Genomic DNA, 25626 nt, shown 5'->3' with positions numbered 1-25626 from the left:
TATATTGCCTCGATTCTTTCCTCGTGGAGGAAAGAGGAAATTCTTTGTGGAGGAAAGAATCGAGGCAATTACAGAAGCACCATATATATATATATATATATATATATATATATATATATATATATATATATATATATATATATATATATATATAAGATGAACATAAGATGAATTGTTCGTAGGTTTTCTGTAGAAAACCTGCACTGCATTATTACGGCAACTGCAACTCCTCCCAGGTTCAAGCGCTACCACTGCTCCCCTCAGGTTCAGGCGCTGCCACTCCTCCCCTCAGGTTCAGGCGATGCCACTCCTCCCCTCAGGTTCAGGCGATGCCACTGCTCCCCTCAGGTTCAGGCGATGCCACTGCTCCCCCTCAGGTTCAGGCGATGCCACTGCTCCCCTCAGGTTCAGGCGATGCCACTGCTCCCCTCAGGTTCAGGCGATGCCACTGCTCCCCCTCAGGTTCAGGCGATGCCACTGCTCCCCCTCAGGTTCAGGCGATGCCACTGCTCCCCTCAGGTTCAGGCGCTGCCACTCCTCCCCTCAGGTTCAGGCGATGCCACTGCTCCCCTCAGGTTCAGGTGATGCCACTGCTCCCCTCAGGTTCAGGCGCTGCAACTTCTCCACTCAGGTTCAGGCGCGCAACTCCTTCCCTAACAAATGTTACAAAGATGTGTAAATATTTAATTCAAAGTGATCTGCTACCAGAAATCTTAGCCAAATATCCCCAGTTTGCTAACTGTAGGTAGTAACTAAGTGATTGTACCCTATCCACTGCTGCCCACTGGATGGGGGGCGGTGTGCAGGACATGTGGTAGTACTGTGCTAGTGTCACAATATCAATTGTGACATTAGCTCTCCCCATATGCCAGTTGCTTAATTTAGAAACTGTACTTGTGGTCGATCTCGAACACAATAATGAAGTGACGATGTGTATTGAATACTTGCTCATTAAGATTGTAACTTGCTTAGCTAAATTAATTGTGGGGTTCAGTTCCTGAGCCCATTATGTGCCTCTAAACCTTTCTACTACCGCCCACAAGTATGGGTATGGGGTGCATAATAAATAAACTAAACTAACTAAACTTCCTGTCCCCCGATACAATGTATTATTATTATTATTATTATTATTATTATTATTATTATTATTATTATTATTATTATTATTATTATTATTATTATTATTTATGGCAGGGCGATTCAGATAACGCTGGATGAGGTGTTGGAGAGGCTCCTCAACTCTCCGCCAGATGGCAGGCCGTCATGTTTTGGTGTTCCTTTCCAGCGTCCGATTCTCCCACTCTTGCATGAACAATCTAACGCACTACCACATTATTACACTCATTCGCAACATCTCCACAGCTCAGCAGCTTTTAAATAAACTAAAATACATAAATTAAACAATTATACACTCTTGGTTTAGGATAAAAATGTTAATAACCTTTCTGTGCATATAATAATCCGAGGAGTCGAACACCGTAGTAAATCAGTTGAGATGAAGATGGCGGACCAGTCTGTCGTTTTGCGGAGAAATCGACCGGGTACTAAAGCGGAGGTAGGCTATCTGGTGGCTTGGTGACAGATGGGGAAGACATATACACACATTTCACATGCTGCAAGCATATGCATTATCATAATAATTTGTTTATTTATAGTGACCAACATCTCCGTAGAGAAGCACGATCTGCCTGGTAGCATATTTTCGTTTATTTGTAACTATTATGTGTTAATTAAGCAGACTCCTGTTCACTGTTGTATAGTGTTTAGAACGCGCTCACCTTGCATACGGAAATGACCCAGGGTCGAGTCCTGAGCGGAATGGAAATATTAGTCATCATTCTTTCACTTTTGCCCCTGTTCACTCCCGCTAATCGGAGACTTTTTTTAATTAACGCATTTAGGCACATCTGCATTTGTGCAGATACCCTAGACTATATGAAGGGAGTACAGTGTGTCAAAAAGCTAGCTACGTGATGCTAAAAATCCCCATCACACAGGATGGTTAGTCATACAGAGGCATGTGATAAGTAGTCTACACTGGCAGACTCTGGGTGTATTATGAGGATATCATGAACACAAGAGTGAATAAGGTAGCAGTGAAAATTAAAAGTCCCCATCTCGCAGGATGGTTAGTCATACAAGGTCCTATGTTCAGTAGCTAGCATTGGCAAATTTTGGGTGCAATATAAGGATATCCTCAAGAACACGAGAATGAATGAAGTAATTGCAAAGCTCCAGGTACCATAAATAATTTTAGTTAGGCTGAGTTACATTAGGCTGTGTTACGTTTGGTTTTCTTCAATGGGGTTAGATTAGGCTAGGTAAGGTTAGGTAGGTTATAAAATCCATCGGGGAAACCATATTGGGTACAGTGTGATTTGTATTTGGGCATATTATGGTACGCCAATGGATTTTTGGTTATATTCAAATCTTTCTAACTCAACCTGCATATTCTACCTATCTTGACTTAATCTAACCAAACCTCATGAATATATATATTTATATAATAGATAATATACACATACAGCTGTAGCTTTTAGACATGTTTCAGTTTTACTTTTCCCTCTAACATTTAAATAAGGTTTGTAAAAATGATTGATACAGGCCTGTAGGAAACTTTATTACTTAGACATGCAATGCTGTAGGTGTACAATTCTGTAGCAGTTAGCACACTTCAGAAAAAGAGAAGTTCTGGGATTGAATTCTGGGCACCATTTCTTACCCCATCCCCCCCTGTGCACCCAGGAGTATTGTAAATGGGACATGGTTGTTGTTCCCTTGAATTGCTCACAGACACATCAGACTTTATTTCGAGCTTTGCTTCCAGCTCTCCACATCAGTCAGGGGTTGTGGTGTTCTTGCCTGCAGCGAGCGCATATCTCGGTTCGAGTTTACCTGGAGCATACGTGGAGAGGGGTTTCGAGTTCTTCTACCCTGGCCTGAGGCCAGGCTTGACATTGTTGGGGGTTATGACACACAATTCAACCTTGGGGCTCTGTGATCTCCTAATACAGATTTGGCCTGGGTGGTCCATTGCTTGATCAGGGGTAGGTACAATTGGTCCCTTTCCATATGGAAGTGGACTCTGCTGATAGCCTCATTTTTCACTTTCATATTTGCATTTTCCTTTGAGACAGGATTATGAAATGGCTTGGCGTGTCTTCTGCCTTTTTCTTAATCTCCCTCATTTGTGCTCCATTTCTGTTCCAGTGGTCATGTTATTTCTATCTTGGCTCATTAGAATGCTACCTTTTCCAGTTTTTCTTTGGTGGAGCCTCTCTTACTTGCTTTTTGGGTAGTTGTTTCTTTTACCCCTTTTTTTTATTTTTTTTTCTGATATTTTTAAACCTCAGGCAAGCTTATGTGGTGATTTGGACAATGGGTCCAAGGTAGCAGATTTAAACCTTGTCAGATTTAATGGTGAAATTTTTAATTTTTTTATTTTTACTTTTTACTGATTTAGATTTCTGCATTATTTAACCAGAAATGTTTCCACATCACTGCATGTTTTTATTTTATTTTGTAATACACTACAGTACTGAATAAGAAAAAACATACGTCAAACTAGGACTGCAGAAGTTACTCAACAATGTCACAATTTGCAGAATATTTTATAACATTAAATTTAATTTCAGAATTTTTACCGGTGGTGTGATGAGGCTTATGAAGAGATGGACTCCACCCTGGTAGTTCAGCAGTACATCCAACAAACAATTCGTCTTGACCATAATAATATTGATACCATTCTTAATGCTCCAGAGACCCAAGATGAGGGAGTATGGAAATATGAGCATCTTAGGTGAGACTGTTTACCATGGTATAGGCTTATTTAGTTTGTTTATTTACAATTTGTTTTGTTTCACTTAATTTTCATGAACTATGACTACTAATTTACTAAAACTGTGTACTAAATTAAACTATTTTCTTTACCTCTAAATGGTTTGGCTAATTAAAATGCCCTACATTGTAGTGCACATAACTTAAAGCAGTTTACAAAACAAGTGGGAAAAATCACATACGGCAATTCAAGCACAGGAGATAATTGCAGATATTGATTGGAGCTGTGTAGAGGTTATTGCAGTCATCTCTTATGAGCCGTTCTTCTTACATGTGACAGTGTTTTTACTAACTTTTTTCTTTCTAGTGACCAATTTCCAGTAATGAAAGTCCTCTTATAGGCCAAAACTAAAAGTTTTGTGTGTATTGATTCTGATTGACTCTGAATTCTTCCACTGACTAGATATTTTTTGCCTAGATATTTTATACAGTATTAACATTTTTGCCACAGTAGTGATTTTGTATGAATATATATAGTGTGCCTTAACCACTGTGATGCACAAGTTTATTGTGACATTCCCCATGTGCATAAAATCAAGTGTTCGCAAAATTTTTGTTGATTTTTGTAAAATTATAAATTCCCTTCCCTGAACACGTATATGTAAAAAAACTTTAAAATTCTACTTACTTTGGCTGTGGGGACGTGGAGAAAGGGCATCACGAGCTGGTCGCCCAAACTCCCAGAAGTGGTTGCGCGGGCCATTCAATACCGCGAGTTGCCACAAATATATTTTCAATTATTTGTTCTATGTATTTCCAATGCGGTTTTATTTATTTTTTTATCGTATATGATGCATATTTTTGTCCTTTACAATATGTATACAGTATAACGTTCATAAAGTTCCATGGAACTGTGATACATGTCGGTAATATGTCCACAATAAATGTTCATTGTCACAATTTTACTTGTTAAAAATTTCACTAAAATTACAGTATGTACAGTTTCATGCACTATTTACACAGTAACATACTGTATTACATATTCAGTACTTCGGAAGTGAGTGATAATCAACAAAGCAGTCCATGGTACACAGCAGTCCAAGAATTAGGTAAGTGATAAAGGTTATTAGGCAGTGAGGTGACAATATTTTTAGGTTTTTGTATGCTCTTCCTGTATATAATAGTATCTGTTGTCAATTTCATGTACTGTATCTAATTAGAAATTTTATTTGCAGACAGTTTTGTATGGAGCTGAATGGTTTAGCAGTGCGGTTACAGGGAGAATGTCAGCCAGCCACTTGTACACAAATGACAGCAACAGAGCAGTGGATATTTTTGTGTGCAGCACACAAAACCCCAAAGGAGTGCCCTGCAATTGATTACACAAGACACACACTAGATGGAGCGGCTTGCCTTCTTAATTCTAACAAATATTTCCCTAGCAGGTTTGTACTTTGTATTTTTTGAAGAATCACGGATAGATTCCAGAAAGAAAGTAGGCTAATAGTAGTGTGTGTCCTACTTCAATGGATTCGATGAATAACCTAACAAGCACAGTGCTATGTCACATTGTTCAAGGTAGAATTGAGAGTCAAAGCAAAAAAAAAAAAAAAATTGTAGCACATATTTAAGCAGGGTGAGGATTGAAGGTAGAGGATAGTACTGTAGTTTATCCTTCAGTAATCTCATGCCTTTTGTCAGTAGAGAATCTGGAAACAAAGTGAAGCAACTTCCAGATAGAAATACGATGGTTTTAAATTTTGTGAAAATTAAACTGTTAATAACGAAAATACACGAGTGGACTAAGGCCGAGGACTAACTTTCCTGCTTATTCTTCACTTAATTGTCCCTAATTCTGTGAATATTTTGCAAGTGTTCAAGATTACATGGAATTGATTTCTAGAGTTCTACTCTCCAAGCCAGGCTTGTTTTGTAATAACTAGTATTTGATGGTTATACTTATGGCACCTTTACTCTTCATTTGGTCTCTTCTTGATTTTCTACCATATCTTTGGCTCCAGTAAGTTATAATCTATTGTATACATTTTTGACCTGGCCTTCTGGTATCTTCTGTATATCTATTATATGATATTTCTCTTGCCTTCTTTCCAGAGAGTACATTTTGAATGCTTTGATATAATCTCAGTTATTTAGGTTCCTTACTCTGTATGCATGGGAAATAATAATTCCTGTTGTCGGAGATAGGAAACCTGTACTTAGGCTTGTATCGAGGTCCTTCCAAGGTCAAACTATTGACCTCTTCCAAGATGCAACCCACAAGGATTGTACCTGGGATTCTTGATTGTGAGTAGTGAATGCAAACCACTGCTGCAATCTCTACTAAAAGGCTTCAGTTATGGCAGGTAGAAGGATATGTTGGGGATCATCTTACCTAAACTTATGTTGGGGATCTTTCATATTGTTCACTCTAGTATGTTGTTATTTTACTGTGTAGATTTGGGACTTGTTTCGAGAGATTTGATCATTTGTTTACAGTGTTGGGGGAAGTTTGTTTGGCAGTTTTTGAGGCGTTAGTTTCTCTAAACCCAGAAGTGGTTTGCACCGGTTTGCTGACTTTCCGGTTGCTTTCCTGTTGGGATGGAAGAATGTCACCTGCTCTCTGCACCTCTGTGTAGAGGGTTATTTTCTTGGTCTAGCTCACGGTACGTCAAACAAAACTCCTTGGCTGATGTGACCTAGTAGCTGGGAGCCATCTTGGCGAGCTAACTTCAGGAAGCTACTGGATTTCACCCAGAAAGAGGCGTTTCATGACATTCAATGCTGATTTTTTGTATGTGAGTAATACCATATACAGTATTATCTACATTTTCTGCCAAGTTGGTCTCTCGATAATTTTTGAGAATTTTTTAATAATTAATGTTATTGATAAAAATTCAAACTAGAATTCTTAAGTATATTTCTCAATATTGTTTTTACCTTTCTAGATTGTCCTCATGTGATCACTTCTTATTGTGTATTAAAGTGTGTGTGTGTGTAATTACCTAAGTGTAGTTATAGGATGAGAGCTACGCTTGTGGTGTGTGTGTGTGTGTGTGTGTATAGAAATCTAGACATGCCCAATCAGAGTAAATGGGCCTCATGAAGGTGAGACTTACCCCGTATAATGAGGATTATGCTAAACAAGAGACATTTTCTTCTTTAAAGGAAAAAATCTTGACATCTACTATATTTGATTTCCTCACTTATTTTACTTTCATGGACATTTAAGATGTGTCTTTATATTTTAGAGTGAGCATCAAGGAGTCATCAGTGGCCAAGCTTGGGTCAGTGTGCCGGCGTGTGTACAGGATATTTTCACATGCATATTTCCACCATAGACAAATCTTTGATGAATTTGAGGTATGTTATGTTTGTCAGTTGTTGCACTTGGATAAGATTAAACAAGATTTGTCTCGTGCGCTGCATGTGTTAACATTCCCTCTACATGAGGGAAGTTGTCTCAATGTTGTGCTCTGCATTCCACTTGTTTACACAGATTGCCTTTTATTGATGATCTCATAGTTTGTTTGTTCTTTTTATTTAATAAGAGACTTCATTAATGTGGTCCCCACTTAAGATTTTGCTGTTTAAATTGACAGTATTTTTGTTAGGTAATTGTTTCTCATTTGATGTTTTCCCTCAGTGACCCTGTTAAAGTATTAAAAGTGAACTAGCATCGGTAAATGATTCAATGTTCCTAAATAATTAGCTATTCTGGTATCGCTTATTAATCCAGTTCCCAGTGGTTAATAATTCGGTAATAATGAATGAAATGGCTTTACTATACTGTACAATACTGTATATCTTTTTGAACATTACAGTAATAATTTAGTCTTATAATGCATTCTGTTAGTACAGTGTAATCTCAATAGAATGGACTACTGTAGCTGGGACTGGATCTATCCTGAACCTTTAAGAGTTCCATTATATCAGTGTTTTTGCCATTTGTCACAAATTTTTCAAATGATAGAACACAGCTCTGTGCATATGTTATACACCAAAATAGAATTCAGTACAGTATAAACAATTCACTTGTAATTAAAATATTTGGAAAAGTATGGCAATAAAAGATAAAACTTAATGGAGGACAAGAAAAAACTGTTTTGTATTTCCTTCTGAAGTACAGAATATTCTTATTGCTTATTGCTCTCTGTAAGGGGAATAGAGAACAAGGACTTGCAGTCATGTACTGTTATCTGTTATTTACACTTGTGATACTATTTAGAAAATTATATACAGTATATAATTCTATAAAGTCTCATCTTTGAGTGGTTCCTTGATGTGGTGAGGGGGCTCTTGTGTGTGTCATCTGTGGGTAGGTAAAGGTGGCTTCTGCTCCTTTCTCCTGCCCTCTGTGGTAGTGCACAAGTGAAATACACTCCCATGTGTTCGCTGTGTATGGTGACTTATGCATTCCCCAGTGTTTCCTTCATCTGGTTGTTGAGCCTTCCTAGTGGATGCAACCCCTGGGGACCACAATATGCCTTTTTTTGGTGGGGGAGACAGGTAACACGGGTGGTTCAGAATGGTCCACCTGAATCAATTGTCTCGTCTAATTACCTCATGCAGTCAAACATTGGGTCAAGTGGGCATTGCAGGTATGGTATCCCTATTGGCCCCTGGGATACTTTTCAGACTCTTTGCTGGTGAACCCCATATGTCTGTTACTCTGAGGTTGCCCATGTGCTTATTCCTTCCTTTGTTGAGCTCCGTGATGGGTGGGGATGCATGGCAGCAAGGTGTGATTCACCTTTCTTAAATGTCTACTTCTGAACGTCTCTCTCCTCAAGACTTCAGATGGGTGACTTGGCTGCAGAGTCTGACTGTGATGAAAGATCGGACTCATAGCTGTGTGATGAAAGATCGAACTCATAGCTGTGTGATGAAAGATCGAACTCATAGCTGTGTGATGAAAGATCGGACTCATAGCTGTATGATGAAAGATCGGACTTTATGATGGTTTGATGGTCTCATTTCCATTGCTGTCAGCCTCTTCCACCACCATTACTTTGCAGTTACTTTGTATCCAATCTTGCAGCAGCATGAATTGTAGAGTGATTCACAGGTTGGATCAGAGGGGTCATATTTGGTGGAAAATCTATGCACATTGTTTTGCCATCCACTGATCTTAAACTGTTCACATCATGGTGTGTTGGGCATTATTAACTAGCAATAATGCCTGCACATCATCAGTCTTCAATGCCTCTATTCAGTTTGAATTTCCCTCCACTGTACAAAATTTGTTGTGAAACCAGTCCACAAAAATTGTATGCATTGCTGAAATTGTAATGCAGAGGAAATATGTGCTGGTGGTCTTTTTGAAGGCTTTTGCTGTCTTGCCTCCATTACAGTCTCGGCTTTGTGTCTACCATTGACACTGCCACTCACCATAGCCAAAAGAGGGTCATGGCAACCTATAGCCTAACAGAGGAAAAACACACACTCCATCAGTTTAATCCACATAATAGATTTGAATCGAGTTGAATTCATAGCTTTGTAATTCATATATATATATATATATATATAATATATATATATATATATATATATATATTATACAGTATGTAGAATAATTTTCTTTTGTTTGGATGCTTGCAGCTGCTTAAGCATTTGCATGATCTGTATGCTTCTGTATATTATCTTGCTGACTATTAATTTGTTTTATTGATTTTATTGACTCAATTTTTTTAATTATAATTGTTAATGAATTTTGCTCTATTAATGTACCATTTTTGGAGAAATGTCTTCTTGCCCAATAAAAATAGGAAGAAATCATAATTTTTTTTTTACTCCACAGTCTGAAACCACTTTGTGTCGACGGTTCACTGTTTTTGTGACAAAGTATAATCTCATGTCCCGAGACAACCTCATTGTTCCTATCCTAGAGGATGAAGGTGCTGGACAAGGGGAATCTGAGGCATAGAAAAAATCAAGCGAGAACATTATTTATTAACAAGTTACAGCATAAAGAATAGCCAGCTGGTAAGTGTTTTATGGGTGTTGCTGTAATCTGCATTGAATGTGTTGCTGAAGAAATTTTCACCGAGAATGAAAATAGTTTTTACAAATCTTTCTGGTAGTTTAGGGCAAGTCACTTCCCATTATGTAAACATTATTGACAGCTTTATATGATAACAAATCAAAGGATGATGATACGCATTTGGATATTATGCGCTTGTGTATGAATGTTTATCTGGTTCATCCCAGGCCTCTAACATTCTTCTTGTACTGTATAGTATTAGCTAAGAATACGTTGAAGAGCCTAAACCTTAAATTATTTATGTATCCTTTGAGATAGCTATTTACATCATTTTCAGTTAGTCTAACAAAATTAGTTTTGAAGGTTGTATCAATTGAATATGTATAGTACTGTATTTGTAATTTACAAATTAAAAAAAAGTGTATGATAACTTCAAATTTAGTCTTAGTATTTTTTAAAAATGGTTTCCTCCCTATTCTTAGCATTAATAAACTAAATTGTACAGAAGCATTACATTGGTTTAATTATGTTTTACTGTGTATGTAATTAACCTTAGCGGGAATTTTGCTGTGTTTTATTTTTATAAGCTGTACAGTACTATAGTATACAGTAATCAAATTCTAGATCCTGGAATCCAACCTATTTTTCCAATAGGATTCTTAGCCAAGTACATGACTGTCAAGTTTGATAATGTCAGGAAATGCTCTGCTGTGTAAAATCTGGAGTTTATGGTATGCAGTAGAATTTTGAGCACTATCAAAGAATTCATTTTGTTATACAGCAGGTAATATTCTTTGTATGGAATTAAAATACTGTACAGTACTTTTATAAGTGCCAAAAGACCATGCTAAAAACACTTGGAATAATACAGTACTGTACTGTAATATGATGAGATGAACACAGTCAATAATCACTTCAAATAACTGAGAAATGTTCCTGGATTTGATTATAGCACAGTAGCTGGTTTTTCTGGGAATCCCTGAAAGTAAAGATTGGAGCCAAGGGCCTCGCTAATAAATGCTTACCTATCAGTGACTACGAGGTAGTGAGATCTACTTTTTTATGCCCTGTCTCCTAGCTGTTCATATCTGGTGAATTAATTACCCCCCCTCTCAACATTATAAAGAAATATGATGAAATCGTTAAAGTTGTGGATTGAATTGGCTTTTACAATCTCTAACTGCAATGCATACGTGGAGAGAGTTTTGGGAGTTTTTCTACTTCCTGAGCCTGGCCTGGGGCCAGGCCACGTCAAGCTGGAGATGTTCATTGAGTTCTCTCTTGAACATACCTGGGGAGGTTTTCCATGTTTTTTTGTGGGAAATTTTGTAGTTTTCTCAAATAGGAATGGTATTTGACCATTCCTCAGAAAGCTACCCACAATGGTTGATTAACAACCACGTTTCTAATTGCTAGGTCAACAGAGGCTATGGGTGTAAGGACCAGGTCCAGGTGTCTCGGCCTGCCCCAGAACACAGTGTGAGATCAGCCAATTATGCCCCTTAGATGTAGTAGGAGCGTGTTAATAAGTCCTGGGTCTTTGATATTGATAGTTCTCTCTCAGTATATCTATTGCACCTCTACATTTCAGTGGGACTATTTTGCACATCCTGCCATTCCTACAAGTTTCGCATGATGTTATTTACATGTGCAGTTTTGGACCGAGTCCCTCCAATATTTTCTATTTGTAAATTATTATGTCTATATCTTGTCTGTACTCTAGGGAATACAGATTTAGAACTTTTAATCAGTCCCAGTAATTTAGATGTTTTATAGAGTGGATTCTAGCAGTAAAAGGTCTTTACCCACTCTCCAGGTCAGCAATTTCTCCATCTTTGAACAGGGTTGTTAGTGTGCAACAATATTCCACCAGAGAGAGCACTAGTGTCTTGAAAAGTATCATCAATGTTTTGTCATTCCTTGGTTGAAAGGTTCTTGTTATCCAATCTGTCACTTTTCTTGCAGTTGTGACGGCTACTTTAATGTGTTCTTTAAAGGTAAGGTCTTCCTACACGATTACTCCTAAATCCTTTACATTGCTTTTTTGTTTGAAAGGGTGATTTGGCTGCATTTTATATATGATTTCCGTTTTATATTTTCGTATTTTCCATAGTGCAGGAGCTGGAACTTTTCTTCATTATATTACTGTGGCCCTTTTGAAAGACCCAATTAACATCATATTGGAGGTTTGCTCTGTCTTGTATGTTGTCTACTTGCATGAAGATCCTTGCATCATCTGCAAAGGATGACACAGTACTGTACTATAGTTGGTATCCTTTTCTATGCTTCCACCAATGTTTCATTGTCCAACCTCTTTTTAATGTAAATAGGCTTCCTTTATCCACTTTATCCATCCCCCGCAAGATCTTGTACATAGTTGTCATATCCCCCAATTTCTTCCCTAAAGGTTGTGAGGCTTGGTTCTCTCAACCTGTCTTCATACCTCAGGCCTCTTGATTCTGGTACATCTCTTTGGGGTTAGTTGGTGTACCTCAACAACTGGCTGGTTTGGGCTCCAAGTTGGTCCATGTGTCGGCTAGCCAGGGATCTGGTTCATTCCTAGCTTGCTGGATTTGGGTTCCTAATGAACTGGTAGAAATCCCAGTTGGTTCTATTCCAAGTTTAGACTTTGAAGTAGAAGGGCCTCATTTGGGGGTTCTTTGGGCTTTTCTGTCCCTGTCTCTAGTAGTCTTGCTTCGCCTGCAGGTTCATTGTTGTCTGGTGTTGCATATGCCTCTGGTGACTTACTGGTTGATCAGGCAGGTAGGCAAAGTTCAAGCTCCTGCATGTTATTTTTTTCCTTGGGCATGGTTTTGAACTGAGCATTGTACCGGTTTCACTGGTTCTGCGCAAACCCACAGGTCCCAGGAGCAGCAAAACAAACAGGTTTGGGCCCCTTCCTTCCACTGTCGGCCCTTTCATTGCAAGCTTTCCTTTCGACTTTTTGAGGTTAGGTTCCGTGGTGCCATCCTCCCTCATTGCTCAATGCACTCGTCAGACCGCTCGGGGTTGGTAGTTAAGCCTGTTCATTTTGGTTTACAGTTATGTGCACGAATTTGCAGTTGTGTGGCATGCCTTACACAAGATTCAGTTTCCCCTGGGCTCTGTGTATTTCAGCTGCACCTCTGACAGCTTCCCAGTAGTTCATTGAATTGAAAGGGAGGTTGTTCAGTCAATTACCCTGTGGAATGCTTTGAATGGCTCAGCTTCTGGATTTTTGGGTTTAGTTCTCTGCATGATTTACATTAGGGGAATGTACAATGTTCTTGCAGACAGGTTATCTCATTTCTGTCCAAATTCTACAGAGTGGGTTTCGAGAACGCATCCTTCAATTGACTTTGCTAGACATTCGGTCGTCCCATGGTGAAAAAATTTGCATTGGTATAGAACTGGCACCATCCCTCCTATGTGGCTCCATTTTCCCAATTGTGAGGCTCTTGCAGTGAATGCCTGTCAACTAGACTGGGTGAGATGGAGGTGCATTTACCTCTTTTTCCCCTATTTAGTTGTTGCTCCAGGTTGTCCAGTCTAAACTTGTACTCGGGGAGCGTGATCCTTCTGGCTGCTGGTAGCTTGAAAAGACTTTCCTCTCATAACAATCTGGCTCCTATCAATTTCAAAGTTTAATGGGAATCTAATTCCCTCCTTCCTTTCCTAGTTGTTCACAGCTGTGTTTGGTTTCTCTTTCTCTGTTTACCACAAGCTTATGCACGGTGGTATGTAAATTTTTTTCCTACTATCCATCTTCTGTTAAGTGTTCTTATCTCTCTCTTCCTCTAAGTCCTGTGCATTAGCCACCCTCATTTTCTTGATTCTGAAATTTCTATTTCAAGTGTTGCTCTCGTCTTAGTCACCTCTTGCATATTATCAGTTGTACCTATTCTCAAGTTAAAAAAAATGTCTTTGATCCTGAACCTGTTTCCAACACTAGTAACACAGCTGTCCCTTCCCTTCATATCTGAACTCAAAACTCTCACCAATACCCTTCGTCCTCTTGATGTAAAACTCACCTTTCACAAACTAACACTTCGTAGTAATCTATTTCACACTGCTGTTCCTGCTTCCAATGCTACTGGTGTCTACTCTATTTTTTGTTCGTTTTGTCCTCTCCAGTAATTTGGGTGAAACTCGCCATACACTGAATTAACAGACCTAAGGAACACAAAAGAAGTATAAAGTTTACAGACACAAATAATGCTGTCTTCTGACACGTTAGGGACTAATCATCGTATAGATTGGTAATTTTCTAAAGTAATCTTTCCTGTCTCTCCTCTTCACAGACAGTCTTGTCGAATCTGCTCTGATACACAACTCAGAGACATTAGAAAGAATTTTTTCAATGTCAGAGTAGTTAACAAATAGAATGCATTAGGCAGTGATGTGGTGAAGGCAGACTCCATACTCGGTTTCAAATGTAGATTTGATAGAGCTCAATTGGCTCAAGAATCTGTACACCAGTTGATTGACAGTTGAGAGGCGGGACCAAGCCAAAGCTCGACCTCCGCAAGCACAACTAGGTGAGCGCAGCGTGACAAACATGAACGTTGAACATTTGTGATTGACTTGCACGATCATGGCATGACATGATCTGACTTGCCTTTGACTCTAGGCTCGTTCCTGTCTTTCATTACTGGATTGTTCTCCCTCTGCCCTTAGGCTTCTTGCAGTTATTTTTATCTTATTGCTTACCTTTATTTTTCTAGCCTTTTTCTTACTTATACCAGTTTTCCTTCCCTTACTTCTAGCCTTTAATTTACCTGATTCTCTTCAGTCTTACCTTTCATCCTATTGTTCTTTCATTCTTTTTCTTTCATCTTATTCTTATCTTTTATTATTCTTATGATGACTGAAAGAAAAAGGCAAAGATATCCTTTATCTCACTTTTCCCTCTTTTTTTTTTTTCACTTCCATTCTTTCCATAAAAGCAGGCCTGGTGAGGGATAACCATAAACACGATCAGTCAAGCACAACACATCTTGCTGTAAGTACAGTACATGCATTGAATGATTTACCTTCTTTGTATTTATGTTGATTTTGCCGTGTTTTACCAACAATGATGCATTAGGTCAATAATATTTGTATTGCAGAATGTATAGAATATTGATACACACATGTACTCGGGTCACTAATATGAATTCAGTATTCTTTGAATTCAATATTATATAATATATATTTTATTACACTATATGCACATGTTATATATAACTATCTACAATTTTATGCACCGTAATTAAGTGGCAAGCTGTTCTGGTGGCCCAAACACAGCATAGTGTCAATGAGCTAGTAGCTAACGATGCCACCTGACTGCAAAAATGCCTTCATTATAACATGCAAATTGCTGATTTAGGCATAATACTGCTGCTATTATCAGAATCCTGTTCACTAAATCGTGAATATGAATAATTTTCAACAACTTTATTTTCTATAGGAGCATGAGGATGAGGTCATTTTTATGATCCATTGATGCATGAAACAATGGCCCCAAGTACTGCAGTCATCTGCCTCACACACATCATCATAACTAGCATTGTGTTCACTGATATCTGAACCTTTGACTATCCCCCTCGAACTGCACAGTGGTTCTGTGAATTACTGTTGCATGCACTACACTTGGTTGCTCTGTAATTACCCAAGTGTAGTTACAGGATGAGAGCTACGCTCGTGGTATCCCGTCTACCCAGCACTCTTTGTCATATAACCAAGGCTCTTACAGCCAGGAGGATTGCAGATGATATTTTATCAAGATTGTGTCTATACTTGAAGCATGAAGAACAGAATGCGAGTTCTGTGCATCTGTGGGAGCTTTTATCATTCTCTATACCTACAAATGAGCTCTTGTGAGCACACCACCCGTCAAATGAGATCTCGGTGCACAGTACAGGGGTAAATGTCTACTGTATAACCTTTCACTATATTAACTCCCCTAGATGATGCCTCCCTACCCCATGAAAATGGGAAATGGTGTAATGATAATACACTTCTAAATAGCACTACTTTCTCTTTTTCAGGCACTAGCAGGTATTGGCTGTACACCATGATTAAAGACAAAGAACCAAATACTGTACATGGAAGACTAGCATTATAGCTTGGTGGGATATGGATGACAGAGTTGCTGAAATGTTGATTTTAAATCAAAGCTTTTTGCTTTCTTTAAGTTTTAATTTACATTGACAGTAATTTGACAAATTTATAATTAAGATATTTTAATTTCTTGCTAGGCATGGTGAAATGCACACTCATAGTTAATGAAATTGTTAATAGACACCATAAAATACATAATGCATAGTTTTATGGACATTTGTAAGGTTTGAGATTTGAAGAATGCCTGATAATTTGTGGGTCTGTTTTTAAAAGAATTAATGCATTATTGGTTTGGTTTTATCTAATTCTTTTCCTCTGAGTAGGATGCTATTTCTTGCAGGGAAAGCTTTGACAGTGAATGCAAGATAAGACTTATTTTCTATGTAAAGAACAGCCACATATATTTGAAATAGGTGTTCCCAAAAAGAGGCTCTATACATGATTTGTTCAACATTTTTGTTTAAAAAACAAACAAAAAAAAGGCCAAAGTAGCCTTGAGAAAAGTTTTTAAATATAGCAGTCAGGTTCCTGGATAATTCCTAACAGTTCTACGTAGTAATTATTCCACTACAGTATTACTATATTGAAGAATATCTCTTGTGGGAATGAATATACAATAGTTCATTTTGCATCTCTTAGACCTATATTGTCATGAGCATACTTTCTTTTTTGAACTCCGGAAAGGTGTAGATAGGTCCATGTACAGCACTTTAATTTCATTACAGCCTTCTGGCAAACAATAATGATGTGGACTATTCCTACTAAGTGAAAGATAAAAAAGCATACAGTATGAAGGTTTAACTTGTATATACACTATGTAATACTGTATTTTCAGTGGTTAACCAGTTAGCCAATAGTTCTATTAATGTTACATACACAAATTTAAAAAGATAAACATGCTTAAGCATTCCTTCTAGGTCTTTGACTTCGTTTTTCGTACATTTCTCCATGACAAGCCAATAGCTATCATAGATGGTAAAGCTTCAACTTAGTGTTATGATTCCAATCATACCATGCATATTTCAACTCGAAGCTTTAATGCATAGAGTTGAAATATTGTACATCAATTTGATCATGTTTACATAGAAGTTGGAGTACTTTATTTACCTAGAGCTACATGTAATTGTCAAGATCATTTCATGAATTCCTGTTTTTATCAAATGATGAAATGTTTAATCTTTTTTCCTTTTTGTAGAGACTGTAAGCAATGTGTTAGAAATTAAACAAATTGTATTTGTTTAAAATTACATTCAATTTAATTCTTAAATCAGTGTAAATCTTCCATTATTTTGAATCTCATGAATTACATGCATTACCCCAAAATTAATGTAAATATGTTATCTTATTATTTATTATAATCAATAGTACACATGTTTATTTATTGTCCTTGGTCTATTACAGTTTCTGGCTTTCTATTGTTGGGGACAAAGTCAGTTGGACTTGTTAAGCTTTCCCTTATCAACTGACTTTACCTAGGATGCAATGCACAATGTCACCCAACTTCTGCTTACCCATTTACTGCTTGATGTTTTGAGCCATTCCGATGAAATTCTGTAGGCATAGAATGATATTAAAAGATTAAACACAAACAGTAGAGAATTAGCTTCACTAAACAAAGTTGGACCAATGCAAGTAACTAGACACATGACAGATGCTGAAACTGCCCTTTACAAGGTACATATGTATATTGGGGAAAAAACCCAGTGTTGAATGTAATGAAATGCCAAATTTTGATAAGCCCAGTTTCTCCTTGAAGCTATCTTGCCGAGATGGCCCCTAATTACTAGATAGTATCGGCTGTAGAGGTGAGTTCTACCTAAAAGTGGACCAGAGCCAGAAACCTGCCCCCTTCCCACAGAGGCACATGAAGCAGGTGACACTGCCACCTCACTGGAAAAGGCACCCAGAAAGTCAGCGAACCAGTACAGGCCACACCTCGCTTCAAGAGAGAGACTGAAGCCTCACAACCCATTAAATGATATGCATCAATGTAGACAAGTGATGACACATTTTTTAAAACAAGTGCAAACCCAGTAGCCCCGCCCCTCTCACTCATGTGGGGAGGGAGGGAAGGGGACTGGGGCTTAAGCCCTTGGTTTCGAAGCAGATGTGCACAGAACCCCAAGTGATGACCTGGAAGGGAGGAGGGAATCCAGAGAAGAAAACACAGGACTCACCAGGAAAGTCAAGATTTCAACAATGAACTTACATGTACAGTACTGTTGAACAGTTCATGAAATAACTTTTTCTATCATCCAGGCCACGTAACCCCAATTTCACTGTTCATAATAATTATGCACATTATAATGGCTGCACACACTAAAATGAACAGGGCCAGGAGCACTTGACTAACATGTCAGCCCGTCCTCGGGATTCCATAGTACTCACGTGGCATAATGCTCATAGTTCCTATGCTGCTAATGTTCATAGTTTCCCTGTTGTAGATTTACAGTTACAATATTAGCTATCACCATTTTCCATCCTATTCGAATATCATGGATCAGCTAGGAATATCCCTGGAAAAAACGAAAAAGCTATATTCTATTGCTCCCTCCTTTTCCAGCCTATTGCCGTCATGAGGGGGGGCTTGGTGAGTGACTGCAAGTGTGTGATGCTCCATGGGACAGTCCTCTGTCCTTATGAAGCCTTATGCTCCTGCTTCCGTCTTCAATTGTGCTGAACGCCTTTTCCTCTTCCTTATGTTTAATTTTTCTTCCCCCCCCTCTTCTCCTTCTGATTGTTATTTCCCACTGACTTTTGCCATTCTTAATTATTCTTTCAGATGTCTTCTTCTGTTTTGACATCGGGTTTTTGGGGAGGCACACACGCCCATAAAACTGTGGTACCTAATGGTGTCGAGCAAGGGGATGCTTTTATTGTCAATCTTTGCCATTGTCGCCGAGTCCGATCTCAATGGATCGACGGTTCTTAAGGTGACGATTGCAGGGCGTATACCCACAATGCACTCCTGGGGGGGGGTGTGAAGAGGCTGTCCTTTCCTTGTAGCCTCTTTTCAGGAAGAGACTGCTGCCCACTTAGCCTCGTTGTATTGCATTGAGGAAACCCCCTGTTCAAATTTCCAAAAATGCCCGGTTAAATGCTAGCATTGGCACGGTTATTCTCCCGCACCATGTTGCGATTGGTGATGGGGAACTGAAAGACTGCCACGAGGATATTAAACATACCCTTGAGGGCCAAGGCCATTCTATCCTCCAGATTGATACGTTCACTCGACCCCCCCTTGTGGTCGTTGTTGTTAACCCCTTCACATAATGAAGATCACTTGATATTAGGTCTCTTCCGTCTTCCATAATCCTTGCTGGCGCCAGATGCTCTGTTAAGTGCTGGTACACCTGTCTCTTTACGTCTGAAACGTAAGTCTGGCTCCTCTCCTTCCTCCCCGGCAGGTAAGAGGGCATCGCTCTCTTCCTTACCTTTTGACTCCGACTCTATCCCTAACTCACCTCCCATTTCAGTGGCCCATTTCCACGTGAGCAACACAAATCGCATTTGTGTTGCTCACGTGGCCCCACAAAGTGAGGTGATTCATATACAAATTGAAGAAAATGGATTGTACATTAAGTATTATAGAAAACATATAGGGGAAGGTATACTACACAAATGCCCACAGGATTGGTATTTTATTTTATTATTTATTTATTTATATACAGTATACAAGCGTTCTTACATTCTTGTATAGCCACTAGCACGCATAGCGTTTCTGACAAGTCCTTAATCCAAATATTATTTCCAGTAGATTAAAACACTGGAGTTTTGCTGGGTTCCCAGCCATATTGGTGTGTCCTTAAATGAGCATGCGAATGCTACTTGTACCTCTGACTTGTTCTATTCTGACTTGTACCCAGTTATTCTTTCCTCCATCCTTGCCTGTTGATCTTGTTACTGGTAACAAAGTGCATGCTCTTAAGAATAGTGTGTCCCCATGGCCTTCCTACTACCACCATAACCGGCGGTGGGAAACGGCTCTGGCAAGGTTAAGTATTGGCCATACACGCTTAACTCACAGGCACTTAATGGAGTGCCACCCTGCTCCTTATTGTCCAAACTGCGTTGCCCCTCTTACTGTCGTGCATATCCTTGTTGAATGTCCTGGACGAAACTTCCAGGACGAACATGTGTCTTGCTTCCTAACCGTCCTTCGCGGTCACTTGTCCCTCAATAGAATTATTGGTGAATCGGATACCCTTGATATCGTTCGCCTTATGGGTTTCTGTTCTCATATTGGCATCCTTAGTGATATTTAGTGCCCTATGATTATTCTGCACATTTGATAGTGCTACATAGCCTTCCCGGCTTTGTGCTTTCTTTTGATAATTACTTACTTAATCTTAATTTTTCACACACACATCCCTGGGAAACAGCCCGTAGCAGCTGTCTAACTCCCAGGTACCTATTTACTGCTAGGTGAACAGGGCTTTAGGGTGAATGAAACTGTCCATTTGTTTCCGCCTCTGCCAGGGCAAACTCAGACCCTTAGGACTATGAACTCCAAGCACTGTCCACTCATCCGTCAGGGCCCCCAGGTATGGGGTCCACTACCGCCCACAGGGTGGATAAGGGGGTCCACTACCGCCAACAGGGCGGGTATGGGGTTCACTACCTCCCACAGGATGGGTATGGAACCCACTACCAAACACAGGATGGGTATGGGGGTCCACTACCACCCACAGGATAGGTATGGAGCCCACTACCTCCCACAGGATGGGGTATGGAGTCCACTGCTGCCCACAGGATGGGTATGGTGCCCACTACCGCCCACAGGGTAGGTATAAATTTCACTACCACCCACAGGATAGGTATGAGGTCCATTACCACCTGTAGGATGGGTTTGGGGTTCTCTACTGCAAATAGGATGGATATAGGGTTCACAACAAGTCACACGATGTTTACGGGGTCCAATACTACCCAAAAAGATAGGTATGGGGTCACCTACCACCTCTTGGATAGGTATGGGGTCCACTACCACCTGTTGGATGGGTATGGGGTCCACTACTGCCCACAGGATGGGTAGGGGCTCACCCACACACTGGCTGGGTATAGGGCTCACTACCACCCACAGGATGAGTATGACGTCCACTACCGCCAACAGGGTGGGTATGGGGGTCCATTACCACCCACAGGATGGGTATAGAGCCCACTACCACCCACAGGATGGATATGGAGTCACTACCCCCCAATGGACTCCATATCCATCCTGTGGGCGGTAATGGACCCTATATTCATCCTGTGGGCGGTAGTGGACCCCATACTCATATAACAGTTGGTAATGGACCCCATAAACATCCTACAGGTGGTAGTGGACCCCATACACATCGGTTGACTAGTTGTGGACCTTATATCCATCCTGAGGATACACTGGCAGTGCTGAAGGTAGCAATGTACAAGTTCCCAAGTAGGAAGAATTGAGAGGCAAGACCGACGAGAGGCATCAACATCAGAGGCTGGTATCACGTGACAGACTTGATATGGTGAGAGGCAATGTCGTATTATGTTATCCCGTCGTTGTAGATGTTTTTAAGTACCCCGAGACGGTCCTAGTTGCTTGTATATGCCATGCCATGTATAAACTTAAAGAAAATTGTAAACTGTTTATTTAGTTAAAATTCCTACTGCTGTTCTTTTGCATTTTCTGTTGTTCCGTCCATCATGTAATTATTATCATTCTCATTTTCTTTTATTCCTTTTTTCAATTCAATTTATGCTTTTGATCTCAATTAGTATTAGGTTTTAGTACAAGTTTTTTTCCTCAACTTGCCCGAAACGCTATGCGTATGAGTGGCTTCAGGCATTGTACTAGCTCTATCTATAAAGCCAACATTATGTTTGCAACTTATTGTCAATGTATGTACCTTTACCAACGGTAAAGGTACATACCGAATAAATGAATATGATATGATGAATAAAATCTTATCTTATAAATTTCAAGAATGGAAACTTGAGATTCTAACAAGCAGAACTGAAGAGGTTGGAGTTGTAAAGGGCGTATAGGAAGGAGCTGGCATCCTGTAAGCATGCAGGTCTCGCTTGATATAGTATAAGAGCATACGTCTCGTCTTGAGACTTATACTCCAGGCGCTGGAAGAGTAACTTGGGGAGACGGAGACAGGAAGAGCGAGGAAGGTGACCGGGTTTTGAAGACGAGAGTAGCACCGAGGACCCATCCAGCGTCACAAAGTGATGGTCAAGAACGTCACTTGTGCAGGATAATAATCTGAACAATGTCATCATGGACGTTAATATTTAATATAACGCATAAATGTTCATACTTCAATAAGTTAAAATCACGCAATTTGCCATTAACGAGCAATATCTTAAGTCAGTTGAAAGCAAATATTTAACATCATCCAATGTTGTGTCAGGAACTTTGGGTTGTTAGGTTTCTTAGGCTGTTATTGCATATACTGTATATTGTAGTTGTTTAGCGGCCATTAACAGTTCTTGACTGATGGACGATTACTACTTCACTATTGCAAATGTTGCTCTGTTATATCTGTTATTCTGTTGTAACATTTACAAAAGAATGTTGTATTTGGTTTGTGAATTAGATTTTGAAATTAACAACTTCAAACATTTAAGCTGGGGATCATTATTAGTTCCTTAAAGACTCGCGGTCGTAATTTGGGAAGTGAAGAAGTGGCTGTTGGCCATTGATAATTGACACTTCAGACTCGCAAAATGTTAACCAATGGGGTAAGTGTTAGGGTGAATGTCAACCAATCAGCGGCCGGGTTTGGTTGGCTGCTGATTATAAAAGGGACGATGAGACAAAAAAGCACGTCAGTGTGTTTTACCTCACTTTTGATATCGAGTTCCAGGTACGTCTCTTGAAGTTTAATCTGCATGTGGTGGATCCCCTCCCTCCCTCCTTCCCCCCGGCCCATGTTGCGTCCCTCCCTCCTTCCCCCCGGCCCATGTTGCGTCCCTCCCTCCTTCCCCCCGGCCCATGTTGCGTCCCTCCCTCCTTCCCCCCGGCCCATGTTGCGTCCCTCCCTCCTTCCCCTCGGCCCATGTTGCGTCCCTCCCTCCTTCCCCCCGGCCCATGTTGCGTCCCTCCCTCCTTCCCCCCGGCCCATGTTGCGTCCCTCCCTCCTTCCCCCCGACCCATGTTGCGTCCCTCCCTCCTTCCCCCCGACCCATGTTGCGTCCCTCCCTCCTTCCCCCCGGCCCATGTTGCGTCCCTCCCTCCTTCCCCCCGACCCATGTTGCGTCCCTCCCTCCTTCCCCCCGGCCCATGTTGCGTCCCTCCCTCCTTCCCCCCGGCCCATGTTGCGTCCCTCCCTCCTTCCCCCTGGCCCATGTTGCGTCCCTCCCTCCTTCTCCCCGGCCCATGTTGCGTCCCTCCCTCCCTCCCTCCTTCCCCCCGGCCCATGTTGCGTCCCTCCCTCACCCATGTTGCGTCCCTCCCCCCCTCCCCCGACCCATGTTTCGTCCCTCCCCCCCTCCCCCGGCCCGTGTTGCGTCCCTCCCCCGACCCGTGTTGCGTCTTTCCTGGCCCATGTTGCGTGGCTCCCTCCCCCACCCCCGTCCCATGTTTTGTGCCTCCCTCCCCCGTCCCAAGTTGCGTCCCTCCCTTCCCCCCTTCTCCGGCCCATGTTGCGTTACCCCTACCTTCCCCCCCCCCCCCCCCCATAGGGAGAGGTCTACACAAGGCAGTCTGAAGCTTGACAAACCCGCCTTGAGTAAAATTCAGATGCTAGTCTCCGGACACTTCCCCCATAGTGGATTGCTCTAACAGTTCAAAAAGTTGTTTGGTATGTACAGTATAGCCATGCACGTTATCACAATGTTAAAACTTATTGTTAAATGCAGACGGGTGATAAACTTTTACTGTAGTGTTTAAAAAAAAAATCTTTAGTCATTGTTACTACTAAAGGTGTAGCATTAATACTTGTAATTTTTCTTGGCAAAACCTCAACACCCCCTCCCCCCCCCCCCCCCAAAGAAAAAAAATTAATAATTCTAGTCATCCTTTTGAGTCTACAAAACCCGTAGGTTATCTAGGCCTCTAGCCTAGAGGCTTAACAATGATTTGAAAGTAACTTAGATAAACGTAACGGATAAATACTAATTTTAACTTTTTAAACTTAAATTTTTCTAGTGTAATTGAAAATATGGCAACTTCTATATTAAATATGTTTACCTTGGCTTGCCTTATTAACCATATTCTTACACCAGGGTAAGTTTAAATGCTCGCTTTAGTAATAAACTTGTATTACTTTGCAAAGTCCAGAATGCTTCTGCTTAAAATACTTGTGTGGGGTCTTAGAGGACCACTACATAGCACCAGAGGGCTCCCCGGTGGTGGTGGTCCAGTCTCTTGAGCTAAACCAGTTGTTTACGTCAGTTTTCGTTTCGCCTCTTCCTTCCCAAAAGTCCTAGAGAGTAAGCGTCTCTGCAGTTCTCAAAAAAATCTTTTGAATGTTTCAAACAAGTTTCTTTCCTGATCCACATAACGTCCGACAGTTTACTCTTCAAGCGGCACCCTTTTCCTTTAATCTGACACCCGTATGGCTTGTTGTACTGCATTAATGTCGTACAGCTCGGTTATAACTTCCGGTATGTATGGTATTAAGTGCAGGTTACTCATAAAGGCTTCAACGGCTGTAAAGAGGTCTGTAAAAGTTAATTTTAACTTATTAAAAGATTTAAACCTTATTTTAAGGAATATAAATGGTAACTCTCCCCCCCTTCCGTCCCCAGGCTCGGCAGACCACGGCCAGACAACAGGGAAGGCAACGAGGACTGTCTAAGAGGTATTGAAGAACATCTTTAACGACGGCATGAAGTAGCACGACATTGCCTGTCATCTGTGAGGCCAGCCTGTAATATTTTTTGCCAGCAAATGGCCTGATTTCCTGAATGGTGAAGTTGTAAAATATTAAAATTTCTAAACTAGCTCATGATCTTCTGAATACCTTAGCCTGAAAGTCTCTTAATGCTTTGTCTATACAACTTGCCACTAAAGACCTGAAGTGTTAGCGCTCACCCCCACTCCCTCCCTCCCTTTTAGGAAAAGGGTTAAATCCTTAACTCGTCGGTTAAGGAAACTATTGCTTGTGATTTCAATGATCTTAGAACAATGCAGCGGGGGGATATGTAACCACCATATGAACACCAGTACTCTCCCCCATCCCCTCTACAGCCCAGTGTAGATGGATTACTTGTAAAACCTGGTTGTGGCACTATTTTGGGCCTCGCTCCCAGTGACCTCGCAAAGTATCTATGAATAACTCTTGTCTTGCTTTGTTTGGCAGCAAGTTAGTATCTGGAAAAAACTTGAACGCTGGTTCGATTCTAGTGTGTTCTGAAATGCATGTTTATATTCAAACCCATTCTAATTGGGCAACTAACGACGCAACTAAATGACTTCCCTAGTTGCTTATATTTCTATATCTACATAATTGCATTGTATTGCAACCTAGTATGGTAAAAATCATGTTTCTAAACTATTACTTTTCTTGTACACACATCATAAATGCATATCTATAGATGGAACAAATTTAATTTCACTAAAAACTTCAGAGGGATGTACTTTTATTTTATTAAAATTTGGAACAAAGACGATACGCACATGTTTCGTGTTGAGCTTGTCAAGTCTCGATGTTTTAATTATGTGAACTTAGATTTTTACATTAGTAATGGGTGTCTGCCACAAAATGGCCTGGTAACAAGAGTAACATCAGCCTCGTGAATTGCCAGTGGACAAAACTTAGCGTGGGTGGAACAGGAACAACGGGACAGGTGAAAACAGTGCCCAAATTTGATAA

The 25626-nt window shown here is 40.3% G+C and overlaps 1 protein-coding gene across 3 annotated transcripts; it reads left to right on the top strand.

Annotated features, from left to right (window-relative positions):
- The first annotated feature begins 1406 nt into the window (after positions 1-1406).
- Positions 1407-24755, top strand: Mob4 (MOB kinase activator 4). Of its 3 annotated transcripts, none has more exons than XM_069332833.1 (6): positions 1407-1555; positions 3636-3799; positions 5013-5222; positions 7026-7137; positions 9575-9759; positions 24560-24755. In XM_069332833.1, exons 1-5 carry the CDS (start codon positions 1496-1498, stop codon positions 9698-9700), a joined length of 672 nt encoding a protein of 223 aa, XP_069188934.1. In that variant the 5' UTR covers positions 1407-1495; the 3' UTR covers positions 9701-9759; positions 24560-24755. The 3 variants fall into 3 exon arrangements, with proteins under 3 accessions (XP_069188934.1, XP_045593459.1, XP_069188935.1); XM_045737503.2 differs by lacking the exon at positions 24560-24755 and adding an exon at positions 15766-17207 and having other exon boundaries at positions 1408-1555; XM_069332834.1 differs by lacking the exons at positions 1407-1555; positions 24560-24755 and adding exons at positions 1558-1691; positions 15766-17207.
- The last annotated feature ends 871 nt before the right edge of the window (positions 24756-25626 follow it).

This window comes from Procambarus clarkii, chromosome 28 (assembly GCF_040958095.1).
Source record: "Procambarus clarkii isolate CNS0578487 chromosome 28, FALCON_Pclarkii_2.0, whole genome shotgun sequence".
Classification (NCBI taxonomy): domain Eukaryota; kingdom Metazoa; phylum Arthropoda; class Malacostraca; order Decapoda; family Cambaridae; genus Procambarus; species Procambarus clarkii.
This window is presented reverse-complemented; position numbering and strand designations above follow the sequence as displayed.

What these genes read in the sequence shown, in the direction of transcription:
- Mob4 (XM_069332833.1), top strand. Translation starts at nt 1,496, where the DNA reads ATGAAGATGGCGGACCAGTCTGTCGTTTTGCGGAGAAATCGACCGGGT. An exon ending in TGGAAATATGAGCATCTTAG is followed by an intron (nt 3,800 to 5,012) that starts GTGAGACTGTTT and finishes TTTTATTTGCAG; the next exon opens with ACAGTTTTGTATGGAGCTGA. An exon ending in AAATCTTTGATGAATTTGAG is followed by an intron (nt 7,138 to 9,574) that starts GTATGTTATGTT and finishes TTTACTCCACAG; the next exon opens with TCTGAAACCACTTTGTGTCG.